This window comes from Nicotiana attenuata, unplaced genomic scaffold (genome assembly GCF_001879085.1).
Source record: "Nicotiana attenuata strain UT unplaced genomic scaffold, NIATTr2, whole genome shotgun sequence".
NCBI classification, from domain to species: domain Eukaryota; kingdom Viridiplantae; phylum Streptophyta; class Magnoliopsida; order Solanales; family Solanaceae; genus Nicotiana; species Nicotiana attenuata.
In genome coordinates this window covers 13,866-29,641 of record NW_017671794.1, presented here as the reverse complement: position 1 = coordinate 29,641, position 15,776 = coordinate 13,866, and the positions used below count along the sequence as shown (strand labels likewise).

The following is a 15,776-nucleotide window of genomic DNA, read 5'->3' as shown; positions in this document are numbered from 1 at the left end:
CAACACTTGGTACACCTGGCATAGCCAGCGTCATGATTTTGGCGTGACAATCAAGAATAGCATAATGGGGAGACAACCAGTCCATGCCCAAGATAATATCAAAATCAAACATGCTGAGCAATAATAAATCGGCTCTGGTCTCAAAACCACAAAGAGCAACCAAACACGATCGATAAATGCGGTCCACAATAAGAGAATCTCCCACAGGAGTAGAAACATAAACGGGGGAACTCAAAGAATCCCGAGGTACACCCAAATGCGGAGAAAAATAAGAAGACACATAAGAATAAGTGGATCCTGGATCGAATAGAACCGATGCATCTTTGTGACAAACCAGGAGAACATATGTGATGACAGAATCGGAGGCAGCATCCACGGTATGGGCAGGAAGAGCATAGTATCTGGCTTGGCCTCCCCCTCTAGGGCGACCTCTACCTCCCCGACCTCCACCTCTAGGTGGCTGAGTAGGTGGGGTAGCAACTGGTGCTATGATCATAGCCTGAGAACTCTGCGGAGCGCGCTGTGGCTGAAAAGTCTGTGGGGGCGCACCCCTCCCAAGTCTAGGGCAATCCCTCACCACATGGTGTGTGTCACCACACTCAAAACAAGCTCTGGGAGGACATGGCGGCTGTGACTGGCTCGGGCCAGGTGTGCTGGACTGACCTCTGAAAGCACCCCGCGCAGGAGGTGCACTAGATACTGGAGGTGTATAATAAGGCTCCTGAGGTCTAGGAGGAGCTGGAATACCACTGGCTGCTGGAAGAGCTGAATGAACATGGCGACTCATATAACCCCTACCATGACGACCTGCAGCTAGGGTACGGGCACCAGAATAATGGCCTGACTCTCGAGACCTCTTGGCCTCCCTCTCCTCTATTTCCCCAGCATGCATACCCTCAATTCTTCTAGAAATGCTCACCACCTGCTGATAAGAAATATCCATCTCCAACTCACAAGCCATGCTAGACCTGATGCTGGGAATAAGCCCCTCAATGAACCGGCGAACCCTCTCACAAACAGTAGAAACCAAGGCTGGTGCATGTCTAGCCAAACTAGTGTAACGGACAGCATACTCTAAGATAGTCATAGCACCCTAGCGCAAATGCTCAAACTCTGCACGCCTTGCGTCCCTGAGGCTCTGAGGAACATACTCTCTCAGGAACATATCTAAAAACTGAGTCCAAGTCAAGGAAGTTGCCTCATCCGGACTATCTAACTTATAAGTACGCCACCACTCATAGGCGGCCCCTCGAAGCTGGAAGGTAGTGAAGAAAACCCCGCTCGATCCGAAAATACCCATGATACGAAGAATACGGTAGCACTTATCTAGAAATCCCAGAGCATCCTCTAATGCTAGACCACTGAATACAGGAGGCTTATACTTCTTGAACCTCTCAAGACTCCACTGCTCATCCTCGGAAGCCGCTGTCCTATCCTCGGGCTGATCTGGAACTATGGGATGTACCGAAATAATCTCTGGTACCTGGTCAACATGCACTCGCTTCTCAGGAGTGCGAGCGGCGGGAGTCTATGCTCCTCCCCCGGCCTAGGGTGTAGCTGCAGCAAGGGGAAGCAACCCTCCCTGAGCCAAAGTGGTGTACATGCTCATGAACTGTGCTAGAGTCTCCAGAAGTGTCGGCGTGGTAGTAGCAGTAGGCGTATTAGGTGCCTGGGCTCTGACTGGCACTACTGGTGGCTCCTCGGTGGCAGCTCACGCAGGTGCTCTGGCAGCACAGCGTGCGCGTCCTAGGCCTCCACCCCGGCCCCGGCCTCTGACGGCTGCAGTAGGGGGCGCGGGTGCCTGATCATCTTGGGTAGCACGTGTCCTCACCATCTGTGAGAGAATAGAAGACAGAAATTTACAATTGTGATATCAAAATCTCGCACGACAAGGAAATCAAATGAAGTGAAAATTTTCCTAACAGTTACATAGCCTCTCGTAGATAAGTACAGACGTTCCGTACCGATCACCGAGACTCTAATAAACTGGCTTGTGATTCATGACTCCTATGAACCTAGAGCTCTGATACCAACTTGTCACGACCCTAGTTCACCCTCCGTGAACCATCGTTACGGCACCTAGTCTTTACGACTAGGTAAGCCAAACAATGCGGAAAATAAACTAAATTTGCGGAAGAAATAATAAAACCAAAATAGTGAAATGAAATATCGTTTAAAAGTGCCGCTCGGCATACACAATATCAACTCTCGAAAACTAAATACATTTTCCAAAACCCGGAATCTCATGATCACAAGCCTTTGAATGTCTACAAGTGTCTAACTCCAGAATGTCTAACAAATAAACGAAAGTACAGAAGGGCTAATACGAAAGGAAGAGTAGAAAGGGACTCTTCGGTCTGCGGGCGCGGCAGATATACCTAGGAGTCTCTACAGCGCCTCGCCTCACGAGTGATAAGTCTGAGTAGAGGTACCTGGATCTGCACATGAAAAACATGCGCAGAAAGGGCATGAGTACACCACAGCGGTACTCGGTAAGTGTCAAGCCTAACCTCGGTCGGGTAGTGACGAGGAAGGTCAGGGCCCTACTGAGATTAAATAAAATATAAGGTATAACAGTATAAGGTAAAATAGTACAGTTAAAGGATAATGATAAGAGTTAATACAAGATAAATAACTGAAACAGAGACAAAAGCAATCACAGGAAATACCGCTTTTCACAAAGATAAATATACGGGGATCTCCCGATATCCCGAGGATCTCTTGGTATCCTCAATATATGCCAGGGATCTCTTGGTATCCTCAATATATGCTAGGGATCTCTGGAGGGAATTTTTACGATTTGGATTGGGGTAAGTATTTTGACTTGGATTTGTTAATTATTCATTATTCCAACCTCGATTTTAGTGTTTGATTGATGAATCTAATTTAAGAAATTGGGGGTTTTAGTGAAAACTTTTCTAGTATAAAAATTGATGATTTGAAGGTCGATTTGAGGTCGAAATTGGGTGAAACACATATATCTAGACTCGTATTGGAATGGTGTTCGGAATTTGTGAGTTCTTTCCGATTCTATGGTGCGATCTGGGGGTTGACTTTTTGGGTTGACTTTGCATAATTGAACCAAGATCGTAGCTTTATTATTTGGGATAGTTTCCCATGGCTTTTATAGATATTCTTAAGATATTTTGGCTAGATTCGAGCCATCCGGAAGATGATTCATACGGGAAGGGCATCTTAGAGTATTGACTTAGCTTGTTTGAGGTAAGTATCTTGCCTAACTTTGCGTGAAAAATTCCCCTAAGGATTTGGTCTAATTTGCGCTAGTTGTGCAATGTGAAACGACGCGTACATGAGGTGACGAGTGTGTAGGCGGGCGTATATATGATAATTGATCAGATTAGACTTTAGGTTATTAATATGCCATGAATTGGTATTGTTTGTAATATGAAAAATGTTTTATTATTGTTCATTTCCCCCACTCTTATGTTATTGCTATGATTTTCTTTTGTATATATTTTTGTTGAGCTATGGTGTAACGATCCGGTCGGTCGTTTTGAGCATTTGCATTCCGTTTGGGGTTTGTGGGTATGAGTAGCTTTGTATGATGTATTATGACTTGTGTGCATTGTCGGTTTTGGTTTTCGGGTGATTCAAGATTGATTTGGAAGAACGTTTCTCAATTTGGAAGCTTTAAGTTGGAAGAGTTAACCGAATTTGACTTTTGTGTATTTGACACCGGATCAGATTTTGATGGTTCCGTTGGGTCCGGATGGTGATATTGGACTTGGGCATATTCCCGGATTGGCATTTGGATGTTTTTAGAAGATTTTGGCACTATTTGGCGAAAGTTGTCAATTTGAAGGTTTGGAAGGTCACGAGTTTGACCGGGAGTTGACTTTGATGATATCGGGTTCGGATTGTTGTTCCAGGAGTTAGAATAGGTTCGTTATGTCATTTGGAACTTGTTGCAAATTTGAGGTCATTCTGAGTTGATTAGATATGGTTCGGCAAGAGTTTTGAAAGTGAAAAGTTCAAAACTTTATTAAGTTTGATTTGAGGTGTGATTCGTGGTTTTGATGTTGTTATGAATTATTTGAGGCCTTGAGTTGGTCCATGTTATGTTTCGGAACTTGTTGGTATGTTCGGACGGGGTAACGAAGGATTCGGGTGAATTTCGGACGGGTTTCGGACCATTTTGAGTCATGTTGGTTATTGCTGGTTTGGCTGGAATCTGGTGTCATCGCACCTGCAGAATCTTGGGCACATGTGCGAAGCCACATAAGCGGGAAAGAAGGCGCATAAGTGGAAGTATTGGCCTGGAAGCAAAGTCCGCAAATGCAAAAAAATTGGATGCGGAAGCGAGCCCGCAGATGCGGACATTATTATCGCAGAAGCGCGTACGAATTGGAGGGCGAGAAGCAGCAGGTGGGGGTTCGAGGGCGCATTTGTGCGTCCGCGGGAGCAGCCCCTTGAAACGCAGAAGCGCGATCGCAGAGGCGAAAGTGGTATTGTAGATGCAACAGGTGGCGAGTTGAGGCTTTCTTACAGGTGCGAGTCATGTGTTGCAGAAGCGGCAATCGTAGATGTGACTTTGTGGCTGCAAAAGCGGACTCGCTGGCAGACTTCTATATATTCAAAAGGTTGGTTCATTTTATCACATTTTGGGATTTAGAGCTCGGTTTTGGACGATTTTGGAGAGGCTTTTCATCACATGGATTGGTGTAAATATATTTTACTCAGTTTTAATTATATTTCATGATTCTATCTTAAATTTTTGGTATTTGATTGGTGATTTTGAAAGAGAAATTGAGGGTTATTGTCTAAACTTTCCTAAAGCTAAGTTTTGATCATCGATTCAGAATTGGATTTGAGTGAAGTTAGTATAGTTGGGCTCGTAATTGAATAGGTTGTCGAAATTTATGAGTTTGTCAGGTTCCGAGGTGCGGTCCCGGGGTTGACTTTTTGGGTAACTTCGAGTATTTGATTAAAGATTCGACCTTTATTGTTTGTATTTGTTTCCTTTGGAATTATTTGATGTATTTGAGTTGCTTTTGGCTAGTTTCGAACCGTTTAGAGTTTGGTTCGCGCGGGATGGCATTTCTAGAGTATTGCTTGACTTGCCCGGTATTGGATTTGGCTTGTTCAAGGTAAGTAACATATCTAAACTTGGATTTGAGGGTATTTACTCCTGGGAACTATGTTATATGAGATGTATTAGGGTGACACACATCCTAGGTGACGGGCGTGTGGGCGTGTGCTAGTGTAATCAAGATCTGAGTTGACTTTAGACTATTGCCAGATTTTTTTACTGTTATATCCGTGTTCTCCCTACTTGTTGATTATTTGAGATATGATTCATGTTAGAAATCATGTTGAGGCTATGTGATTATTTGGTTAAGAATTAATGAGAGTACTTCTGTTGTTTTGGGCAATCTGGTTTATTGTAATTATGCACTCAATCATGATTCTTTATTTGCATATCATATCTCGGTCTCTGTTCATTACTCGTTGTTACATCACACATTATTGTTGCTTTCCATATGTGGTACCGTTTGGGCTGAGTGATATGAGATTGTGAGCCTGTGAGACTTGAGAGATTGATGACTCAGGTTGGCCTGATAGCCATGTTGAGGGAGTGTTAGTTGGATCGGGTTGCACGTCGCAACATGCCTTATTATTACTATTATTGTTATTGTTATTGTTATTGTTATTATTATTTTTATTGTTATTATTATTGTTATTATTGTTAATATTATTATTATTATGTGGATCGGATTGCACGCTACAGCATGCCATATTGGCTTTATTATTATTTGGATCGGGTTGCACGCAGCAGCATGCCTTATTGGCTTTATTATTAGCTTTTAGGCAGGATCCGCCTCTCCGGAGTCTAACATACCAGCAATGAGTACAAGCACAGTAATATATATGCACGTCTTTGGTGAGGGGCATTGATGTCAGGCACTCATACAGTGTGAGCGGTTTTTTGTGTGTGAGAGAGAGAGAGAGAGATAGCATGGGCATTGAGTCGGGCACCTTGAGTGAGATGAGAGTGAGAGTAAATATCTTGCCTAATCTTGTTGGGGGAATAACCCTTAGAAAATGACCTTGTTTGTCTATTTGACATGTGCGAGATGCGACGTATATGCAAAGTTACGAGCGTATGTATGGGTGCTATGCATGTTCATGATCAGAGTAGTTTTTAGGCTTTTATATGCCTTGATTCAGATATTTTGCCTCTTTCTACCATGCTTTATATGTTTGTATGACCGTTTGAGCTTTGTGAATTATGCTTATGATCATGTATAGGAGTTGATTCCCTATTTGAACATACTATTTGCTATTGTGTGGCATATCCGCCCAATATGAGTTGTAGTTGTACAGTTTGCACATGCATACACCTTAGCATGCTATTTATCAGTCCATAAGTAATTGTTTTGATATCCGTTATTCGTATACAAGTGTTCTTGTATATGTTTTTTGTGTGATGGACGAGATTGGCAGCACGTCAGTGGTTTGTGCGGGTTGAGTTAATATGGCACGTGGGTTGTCTATGCGATTTCACGTGAGTTGTCCGTATGGGTATGGCACATGAATTGTCCGTGCAACATGTGGATAAGGATCCATCCCCCTAGGGCCTGCGCGAGCCCCCTCTCGTGATCGCAAAGGCCAAGCTCTAACTAACTCCCAGCTTGTCTCCCTTCTACGCGAACATGACTAGGGCGCGAACACGAAGAACCAATGCCACAGCTCTACGAGAGCGCTACCTTCATCTCACGAAAGCGAAGAGCAAAACCAGCCTACCCCACAATCCTTTTCCATGATCGTGAGTTCCAACAATGCTCCGGGTGGTCCAAAACCTACTTGAGCTACTTGGGATCCCGTCCAATCATACCAAGTTCATAAACACTATCTGAACTGAACAAAAGCCTCCAAACACATACGATAACATCACATCTACGAATCAAAGGCCAAAACACAAGTTGAACTTCTCTTAAGTTCAAGAACTTCCAACTTAAAACCAAGCGTCCAATTTAAGCCTGACCAATTCAAATTACAACCAGTCTTTGCACGTAAGTCCCGGAATACTTTTAAGAGAAACAAAATATGTGAATTTCTTACAAGTATTAGTTCAATAAAAGAATATTAGTATAAAAAAATGTGAAACATCCATGGATGGCTCAACTATAAGGCCGGTAAATATGTATTATTAAAAAATATGTGTACATTTAAATTGTTTTAAATAAAATTGGACCGGAAGTACAATAACTTTAATGTGAGGATCATTGTAATAATTAGAGAATGGAATAATTTTTAATGAATTGTTTCCTTACATGGGTAGGGTAACTATTTTTTTTTTTATTTTTTTTTGCCTCATTTATATCCTAAAAACTAATACGGGCCCACATTATTATTTATATATTTACCTTTTTCATTCTCTCTTTTACTATTCTTATTCTCAATATTGAAAGGCCTCTCAATCGACAACTTACCACGGCTTACAAGCTATCTTCTTACTTAAGGCCTCTCTTTGAAATTTGATTTTAGGCCCCAATCATGTTGAGACGACCCCGGAAAAATCTTAAAACATCATAGAAAACAATGAAAAAAGAATATAGTATAACATGTTGACATGAGGATTACGTCGTTTAAATCCCCACCAAAAATAAACCTACCACGCACAATAATACGAGTAGTTGTTAACCTACCATGCACATTAATACGAGTAGTTTGGGAACCCTACACTGTGAATGCACCAATCTGTTAAAAACAAAAATAGAAATACACACCTAGTGTTCTATGCTTGCACCATGCCGAATAAATACATAATACGGCATCCAAATATATGCTATCATAAGCCATAGTTAATTGATGTTTTTGCACCTCAATATAACATAATCACCACAAAACCATGATAAATTATTGTTGTTAGAATTGAACATTATATTTTTATACATTTTCTCCCCATCTTCGCAAATAAATATAACCTTGAAGATTTACTTTATTGTTATTTAAAAATCATAAAGCTATTAAATTACTCTTTCGGGAGTAGCGGGCAAAAATCTTACCTACACAAGTTCGTAAAATTATTAAAAATAAAATCCAAATGCATGGCAGATAAGCCGGTAAAAGCAGGGAACTTGGAAATGTCCTTTTCGGCTTAGAGACAAATTACATCGTCATAAGTCCTTATTTGAGGGCTGTAGTTAGCTTATTAATCAAACAATAATTTTCATTAGTCCATTCGACAATTGCTTGTTTGCCACCCATTTCGCTGAAAAATTAGATTCTGTATAATGATTTTATCCGTTTCCAATTTTATCGAATGTCTCCAAACAGACAACTAGACAAGTTCTCATCGCCTCCTTCCCCTTTTCATCAGCTGCAGAATCAATGTGTTTTCATGTGGTTGAATAGAACACGCGCTACGCAATACTCATCATAAATAAAGCCGCAGCCCCATTCTACTTGGGAATTCGGAATAATCAAAATCCCAAGTGAGAAAAATTGGTCAAGCCAAGGTTGTCCTAGGGTTGCTATAGACAGGCCAAATGCAGCAAAGGCGTTTTAGGCGGATTCCTTTGGAATCAAGCTTAAGCTAATCCTCAAACCATTCACCCTTTGCCTGATTGGCTTAGCTATTGTTTCCGTTTCTAACACCCATCCAATTCTTGATTTCATCTCCGGACTTTTTTTCGCTTTCTTTATCAAAAGATGGAAAGGGTGTTAATTTTAAGGTTTAATAGCAAAATCATGTTCATTCGCCCTCCGATAAAGCAAAGCTGATGCCTCCACCCTGCAATTTATTTATTTTATTTTTGGTGGATAAATCAAGACAGACAACCAACTTAAATTACAATGGTAGTAATAAGACTGCAATCGTACAATAAAAAGATCATACCAGCCAGGATGAACAACAAATCGACCAGTGGAAAGCGCCCAGTTAACCTGTTAGACAAACTTGCAATTAAACCTCTAAAGATACCTTCCACATAAGTAGTTTCGCATCGATTTAATCCACATGCAACGTATGGTATGTGACTCAATTACTAAGAATAATTAAGTAATGATGTGACTCAATCACATAGTGCAACGTATGGTAGACTTCTCCACTAGCAGCTCTCTACATTTACTTAAAACATTTCATTCTCATTTCTCCAAGCGGGCCACTAGTTTCTTTCCCTAATTTTTGGTGCAAATGGGCATGGGATGTGAGCAGTGTAAAGTGATAATATTGGGAAAAATAACACACCTTGTCTGTCCCAAGAGAATTGGCAACCACATGGGTAACCTGCTCGTCAATTTGACTACTGCAGACAGCACCAAACTGTTCAGCTGTCTGCCACAAAGGATGAAAATGAGGATTGGCTTCACCAACAGGAAATACTCTGCTGAAGACAATACGGCAACCTGCCAGAATCTTCTGTTGTTCTGTGGCTAAGATGTTCCTAACATCAGCTTCATCTATGGACCGATGTTCGAAAAAATTCTGATGTATTCTTTGAATAACCTAATTGTATGAAATGATAAGAATATTAGTACCAAGAAATTACTCTCCTAGAGATTTCTTATACAAGATCAAACATCAACTCACCCCCAAACAAGAGGCCAATGTCCCATCTTCTGGTCTTTCATCATGATCAATCTCAAGAAGAGAAGGACCAGGGAGACCAAATTGTCGTCTACTGCAAGGAAAGTAAATATACCTATAGATACAAAAATATTAATCATAGACATTTGAACCGCACAATATCTGTCAATAGTACGCAGATATACTTGAGAACTCGTTCATGAATGACATCAAACATGCAATTACCTCTCCACAACAATCAAATTTAGCTTGTTATGTGGCCAGACTCTCACAGAATCATCTATAATCACAACAGCAGACTCCATGCCCAAAACCCCCTCCAAGTCCTTACTCTTAGGAATCCTTTCATCCCCATCAAGTGGATCTCCATCGTCACCCCTGGAGATCACTCGTCCAGCAAACAGATCCCCTTTTGGATCTAGCAATTTTGCCATCTCCGTGGCATATAGCTTGTTCCCCATGGTATAGAGATGCAGCTCAAAAAGCTTGCTAGCCTAAACAAGCACATTATTACAAAAAGATAAAAATAAAGGGAACATTCAATATCCGATCTCTAGATATATATATACATATACACATATATTAGAAAAACAATTACCTTTTCCAAGAAATTCCAGATCCCAGGCCGTAATTTTGTCCACATTGCCATGTGCGGAAACCGGAAGAGGTGCCTATAAGGTTTTTCACGGTCTTGTTCCTCTTTCTTCCTCAATATCTCTTGATGGACTGGGTCGATTTCAACAAACTGAAAAAGAGCAAGACCATAAAATAATCACTACACAGAAACTAAGCTCAGAATGTACGAGGTCTAAAGTATTCTTGCCTTTGCTGAATTGAGAAGAGTATGGTCCAAGTCCAAAACAAGACAGAGCTTCCGAACAGAAAACATTTTTTTCTGTTCCTCAAGCCTCCTAGTCCTTTCTCTCTGAATAGAAGCTCTCTGCTGGTCACTATACCCTTCAAATAGGTGCTCAACATTTCCCCAAGAGCTCTGCGGTTGCAATGAACCAGGAGGAGCTTTTCCAGAAGCTAAGCCAGCATCAGTCAGCAGTTCACTTGACTCAGAAACTGCCCCATTTCCTTCCAATCTACTCGGAAGAACTTGCATATGTTGTGTCGGAGTTTGAGAAGCAGCTGATGGTGATGTGGATGTTGGTGAAACAGAGATCATATCAGCAATATTTTTCAAATTTTTGGTGAATTGGCGAGCAATGTCTGGTGGTGTAGTGGAAGGTGTCACAGCTGACTTTCTATCCAACTGGTCTTCTGGCCTTTGGACACAATGACTGCTTGTCATTGCTTGTGTGCCTGCTACACCCGTTTTACATTGATCAGCAGATCCAACATTCCCACTCTTTTGAACTGCAGTATTATGAAGAACACGCCGAGGGTCGCGAGGTTTCATCCGGACTTTAGCCACTTCATCCTGCAAATCCCGACAATGTCAGATATTTGGAGGATAACTAAATTAACAAAAAATATCAAACACTGTTTAGAGAAAAGGAGAAACCTTAAAAAGTAAGGCAGAAATAAAAAGGAAACTGTGCAATAGAAGCTGTAAAGAACTCACTGCAAATGAACTCATTCTTCAAAAGGTTGTAAATAAACTTACTGCTGCTGTTGTCTGTGTAGGAGTCTGAATTATTCCAACTGATCTCTGCCCAATCACAGAAGATTTGGGAGCAGCTACATTCGTTGATGGAACTGCTCCAAGAATAGAGCTAGAACTAGAAGCTAGTGTGGTAGTTTTAGAAGCATCTGCAGACTTCTGCTGTTCCAACTTGATTATATTCATCCATATTGATGGATTTATAGCGATGTCTTTTAATAGAGAATGCAAATTTGCAGAAGTACCAGTCAATGGCAAGTTCACATCAGCATTAACTATGACACTAGGTATAGTATTGCTAGTAGAGACGCTACTTGTCACTTGCTCCAATTTCCTAGTGTCATTGTCACTGCTATCTGTAACATAGTTACTACTCGTAAGTGGCAATCCCACAGTTCCTCTATGCTCTAACCAACCACCATTTCCAGTCGAAGGTCGCACATCACTCACAATGATTGAGTCAGTCTGTTCACTTCTTTGTCTCTTCAACAATGGAGCATCAAAGGCTGGTTGCTCTACTATCTTCTGCTTTCTTGAACCTATCATCTCTAAAGAAGCCTCTAATTTTAAATCAATGTTTGGGATAGGCAACATCTTCTTAGTCAAGTTCTGAGCAGCTGCCTCGCTGGTTGCCAATCTGAGTCTGGGATCTCTACTTTTTGCAGTAGAAGATCGCAAAGAAGGATTTGGCAGAAAACTAAGAGGATCTGCGTTCCGAGCAGTTCCAAGCCCTTGTCCAGCCAGAATATTTGTCGGGGGAACAGAAGAAACTATTGGTTGCCAAGTGCTAGATGCATTCAGAATGCTGGCATTATGTCCAACATTAGAACTGGAGACCTCCCCACCGGTGTCCCCTTCCCCACTATCACCCTCATTGGATGGGGTTGGACTTGGAAACTTTTCACTATCAAAAAGGGAACTTCGACCAAATTTTTGTTGATAGGAGGAAACAGCTTTAAGGGCATCAGTTTCATAAGGATGCAATAAGGAGCTCCCTTTCTCAAGAGCACCCGTAAACATGGGCAACTCCGGTTTCACCACTCCATGTGCCTGCGTGGATGCTTTTGCAATAGGGAATATTGGTGCAATTTCTCGCGTAGGCGACGGAAGAGTATCTATATCGTGGTCCTTATGGAGGTCTAGCAGAGGAACGGATAACCCTCTAGCTTTAGAATTGGCTAATCCTCGTTTTAAATATTCAAATGACACATTCTGCTCCTTAGGACCTGAAGATTTGGTAGACTCAACATCTAAATCACACGTCTTTACAGAAGTACAATCCTGATTTGCATTTTCAGAAGATGAATGAGACTCATTCATATCAAACACTTCAACAACTTTGATCCCATTGTCCTGGTCATTGTCTTCAGTAATTGAAGAAACAGCTGACTGGTTTATAGAGAGAATCACCGCATCCACCTGGGACATCAATTAAACAGTATAAGCTACCAGTCAGGCAAGCATTCTCAATATATATGTGTACTTTTATGGAAAACACACCTCTTTTAACTGCTCAGAAGACAAAAGAGCAGGTACTTGGCTCTTTGCATGAAGAAGTAACCTGCAAGCAAGTTAGAATGACTGAAAAGTCTCCAAATGCACTAGGAACTAGTATATATACCGATGTCAATCATAAGGCGCAAATGTAAAAGAAACAACAAAAACCTAGATACAATCTCTCTGTTCTGTTCCTTCTGATTCTGGTTCATGGAGCAGAAAACCTGCAAAAGAAAGAGATTTAAGAATTCAGAAACCACATTTTTTCAGTTATGGAATTGGCTTGAAAGATGCGCCACTTACAGAATTAACAGTTTGAATTGCAGTCATAAACAGTTGAACCAGATCGTCGGAATCTGGAGAAGCAGCTAGTTCCCCCACGCTGTCCAATGAGTTTTGCAATTTGGAACAGACCTCAGGAAAGGATCTAACAGCAGACAGATAGAGCATCAGTAATTAGTCAAAAAACCCATCTAATTGCAATCAACTTCTGAGAAAATCTTTCTTGTGTATGTAGTTATTTTTCAAATACAGTTTTAGATCCAAAACTCCAAAAAAAAAAATAGTCCACTTTACTTACTTCTCCATTTCGTCTACAGTAACACTAAGAAGTTGTTCCCTAATCAAATTCGCCTCCTCCTTTGATGTTTTAAAGGAATTAAGTTCATCATCATTATTGGTAGCACCACCATTTACCACAACGACGTCAGCATCCAAGTCGATCTCGCCTTCCTCCAACTCTCCTTCCTCCATAGTATCGTCGTCCACATGAATGATGACCTTTTCCACCATATCAGAAGAAGATTCCACAGACTGCTTGGAGTTGTCGTCAGTAGTCATGACGAAGAGTTCGTTTAGAGGCTTATTCTGCACAGCCTGAGCCCAAGCCAGGTTATACAAACCCCGTGCGTAGTCCCTCGAGATTGGGTACTTATATACATCTCTCATGGTCCAAGCCCTAGTACTCGAATTTTGATTTTGATTATTCGAATTGACAACCTTAGTAGTAACAGTAGTAGTAGTAATAGTAGTAGTAGATGTAGGTGGGTCTTGTTGCTTATTGAAGGTATCCTCACTGATTTCTTCAACCGATGCCGAATCTGAGATCTCACCCTCCTCTACATCCCCAACTGCTGGCGTATTACATTCTTCCATCCTAGGGTTTTTTTTTCTTTCATAAATAAATAAATACAATTGGATTCAAATCAGCAAATACAAGTATAATTATGCTGAAACTAATCTCACACAATGATTCTGTACACCCACAATTAAAAAGAATGAATTTGAATTTTAAACGATTAAGAGCGTAAATTTTAAAAACAATTAAAAAAAAAAAAGAAGCGGAATCCCACAGTTATGATTTTTGGAAACAGAGATTATTAATTCATACATACATTTATGAATCGGGAAATTCGGATAAAAAGACAGCGGGGTGGATCTGGGGAACGTTCGAAAAAGCCTTTTATTATTATGAAACGCAGGAGGAGAGCAGGAAAGGCTCTCTAGGGAGAAAGGGAAGGGAATTTAAGGGTAGGGGCAAGAATCTAGGATGGCTTGGCAAGGATCAATCTCAGTCGTCCATCTCATCCCATCCCATCCCAAATTCAAGTGGATTTGGTAAAAATAAGACTGCCCACGCACACCAACGTCAGTGCAACGAGGTGGGAAACTTCAACCAAGCAAAATTGAGTGCGGAACCAAAGTAACCTGAAAATTCTACAAAAGAACACTAATAGTGCGAATGGCAGGTTTGGAATAGCTTATTGGGTTATTTAATACTATCATTTTTAGGACGATAAAATTGCTCGAGGAATAGAGGTGGAGAGCAATGATTTTGTTGTATAAAAATAAGGGTTATATTCAAAATTACAACAATTATAGGGGTATCAAGCTACTAAGCTACACTACGAAGGTTTGGGATAAGGTGGTGGAGATGAGAGTGAGGAGGGGTGTGCTATTTGTGAGAACCAGTTTGGATTTATGTCGGGATGATTGAGTACAGAAGTCATTCATCTGTTAGGGGGGTGGTGGAGCAGTATAGGGAGAGGAAGAGGGACTTACATATGGGATTCATCGGCCTAGAAAAAGGCACACATGTCGCATACACTAGGGCGATTAAGGACATATGCGATGTAGCCAAGACCCGGGTGAGGGCGGTGGGAGAAGACTCTGACCATTTTTCATCATAATGGGGTTGCATCCAGAGATCAACTCTTAGTTTTTGTTTGCCTTGATAATGGATGAGTTGACGCGATACATTCAAGGGGAAGTACCTTGATGCATGTTATTTGAAGAGGACATAATTCTGATTGACGAGACGTGAGGCGGTGTTAACGCTAGGCTAGAGGTTTGGAGGTAGACCTTGGGTCTAAAAGGTTTAGGTTGAGCAGGACTAAGACAGAATACTTGTAGTGCAAGTTCAGTGACGTGACTTAGGAAGCCAACGTGGAAGTTAGGCTGGACACACAAGGCATCCCTAAGAGAGGAAGTTTCAAGTATCTTGGATCTATAATTCAAAGTAATTGAGAGATTGATGATGATGTCACATATCATATTATAGGGGGACAAATGAGAGTAGCGAAAATAAGGATGTTGAGATGGATGTTTGGGCATACTAAGAAAGATATGATTATGAATCAAAATATTCGGGACAAGGTGCGAGTGGCCTACAAGATACGAGAAGCGAGACTAAGATGGTTTGGGCATGTGAAGAGGGGATTAGGTAGGACATGACACGTCTTCAGCTTGCCGGGGACATGACACTTTATAGAAGGGAGTAGAAGTCAAGGATTAGGATAGCGGGGTAGTAAGTAGTCGTGTGTAATTCCTTTTCGTACATCTATTGCATTTCTATACTTGTAGCACTAGTGTAGTCTCGTATTTCCTATTCTTAGATTTCTAATATTACCTTTATTTTTATTTTTATTTTTTGCTTGGGTTATCTTATTTTCTGGCTGTGGTTTCTGCTTTTCTTTACATGGATTCTTTTCTGTCTTGTTTTCTGTGACGACCCGACCCGTCGTCTCATGAGTTACCGCCCCGTTTCCCCCATTTTATGCTTCTTCATGTTTCATTATCGGTATTTGGTGTATTAGAGTTGATTTGGGTTGGTTTTGA

At 41.2% G+C, this 15,776-nt stretch overlaps 1 protein-coding gene across 2 annotated transcripts; it reads right to left on the bottom strand.

Annotated features, from left to right (window-relative positions):
* Positions 1-7,931: 7,931 nt before the first annotated feature.
* LOC109210245 (RNA polymerase II C-terminal domain phosphatase-like 3) lies at positions 7,932-14,368 on the bottom strand. 2 transcript variants are annotated; one of them, XM_019373630.1, is made up of 13 exons: positions 14,054-14,368; positions 13,240-13,830; positions 12,963-13,086; positions 12,828-12,883; positions 12,663-12,723; positions 11,166-12,581; positions 10,377-10,979; positions 10,152-10,298; positions 9,779-10,047; positions 9,557-9,668; positions 9,215-9,472; positions 8,864-8,910; positions 7,932-8,758 (listed from the first exon to the last, which is right to left on the bottom strand). In XM_019373630.1, exons 2-13 carry the CDS (start codon positions 13,812-13,814, stop codon positions 8,695-8,697), a joined length of 3,732 nt encoding a protein of 1,243 aa, XP_019229175.1. In that variant the 5' UTR covers positions 13,815-13,830; positions 14,054-14,368; the 3' UTR covers positions 7,932-8,694. The 2 variants fall into 2 exon arrangements, with proteins under 2 accessions (XP_019229175.1, XP_019229174.1); XM_019373629.1 differs by having other exon boundaries at positions 13,240-14,368.
* Positions 14,369-15,776: the final 1,408 nt, after the last annotated feature.

What these genes read in the sequence shown, in the direction of transcription:
- LOC109210245 (XM_019373629.1), bottom strand. Translation starts at nt 13,814, where the DNA reads ATGGAAGAATGTAATACGCCAGCAGTTGGGGATGTAGAGGAGGGTGAG. An exon ending in CTTCTGAGCAGTTAAAAGAG is followed by an intron (nt 12,582 to 12,662) that starts GTGTGTTTTCCA and finishes TTGATGTCCCAG; the next exon opens with GTGGATGCGGTGATTCTCTC. An exon ending in TCTGGAATTTCTTGGAAAAG is followed by an intron (nt 10,048 to 10,151) that starts GTAATTGTTTTT and finishes GTGCTTGTTTAG; the next exon opens with GCTAGCAAGCTTTTTGAGCT.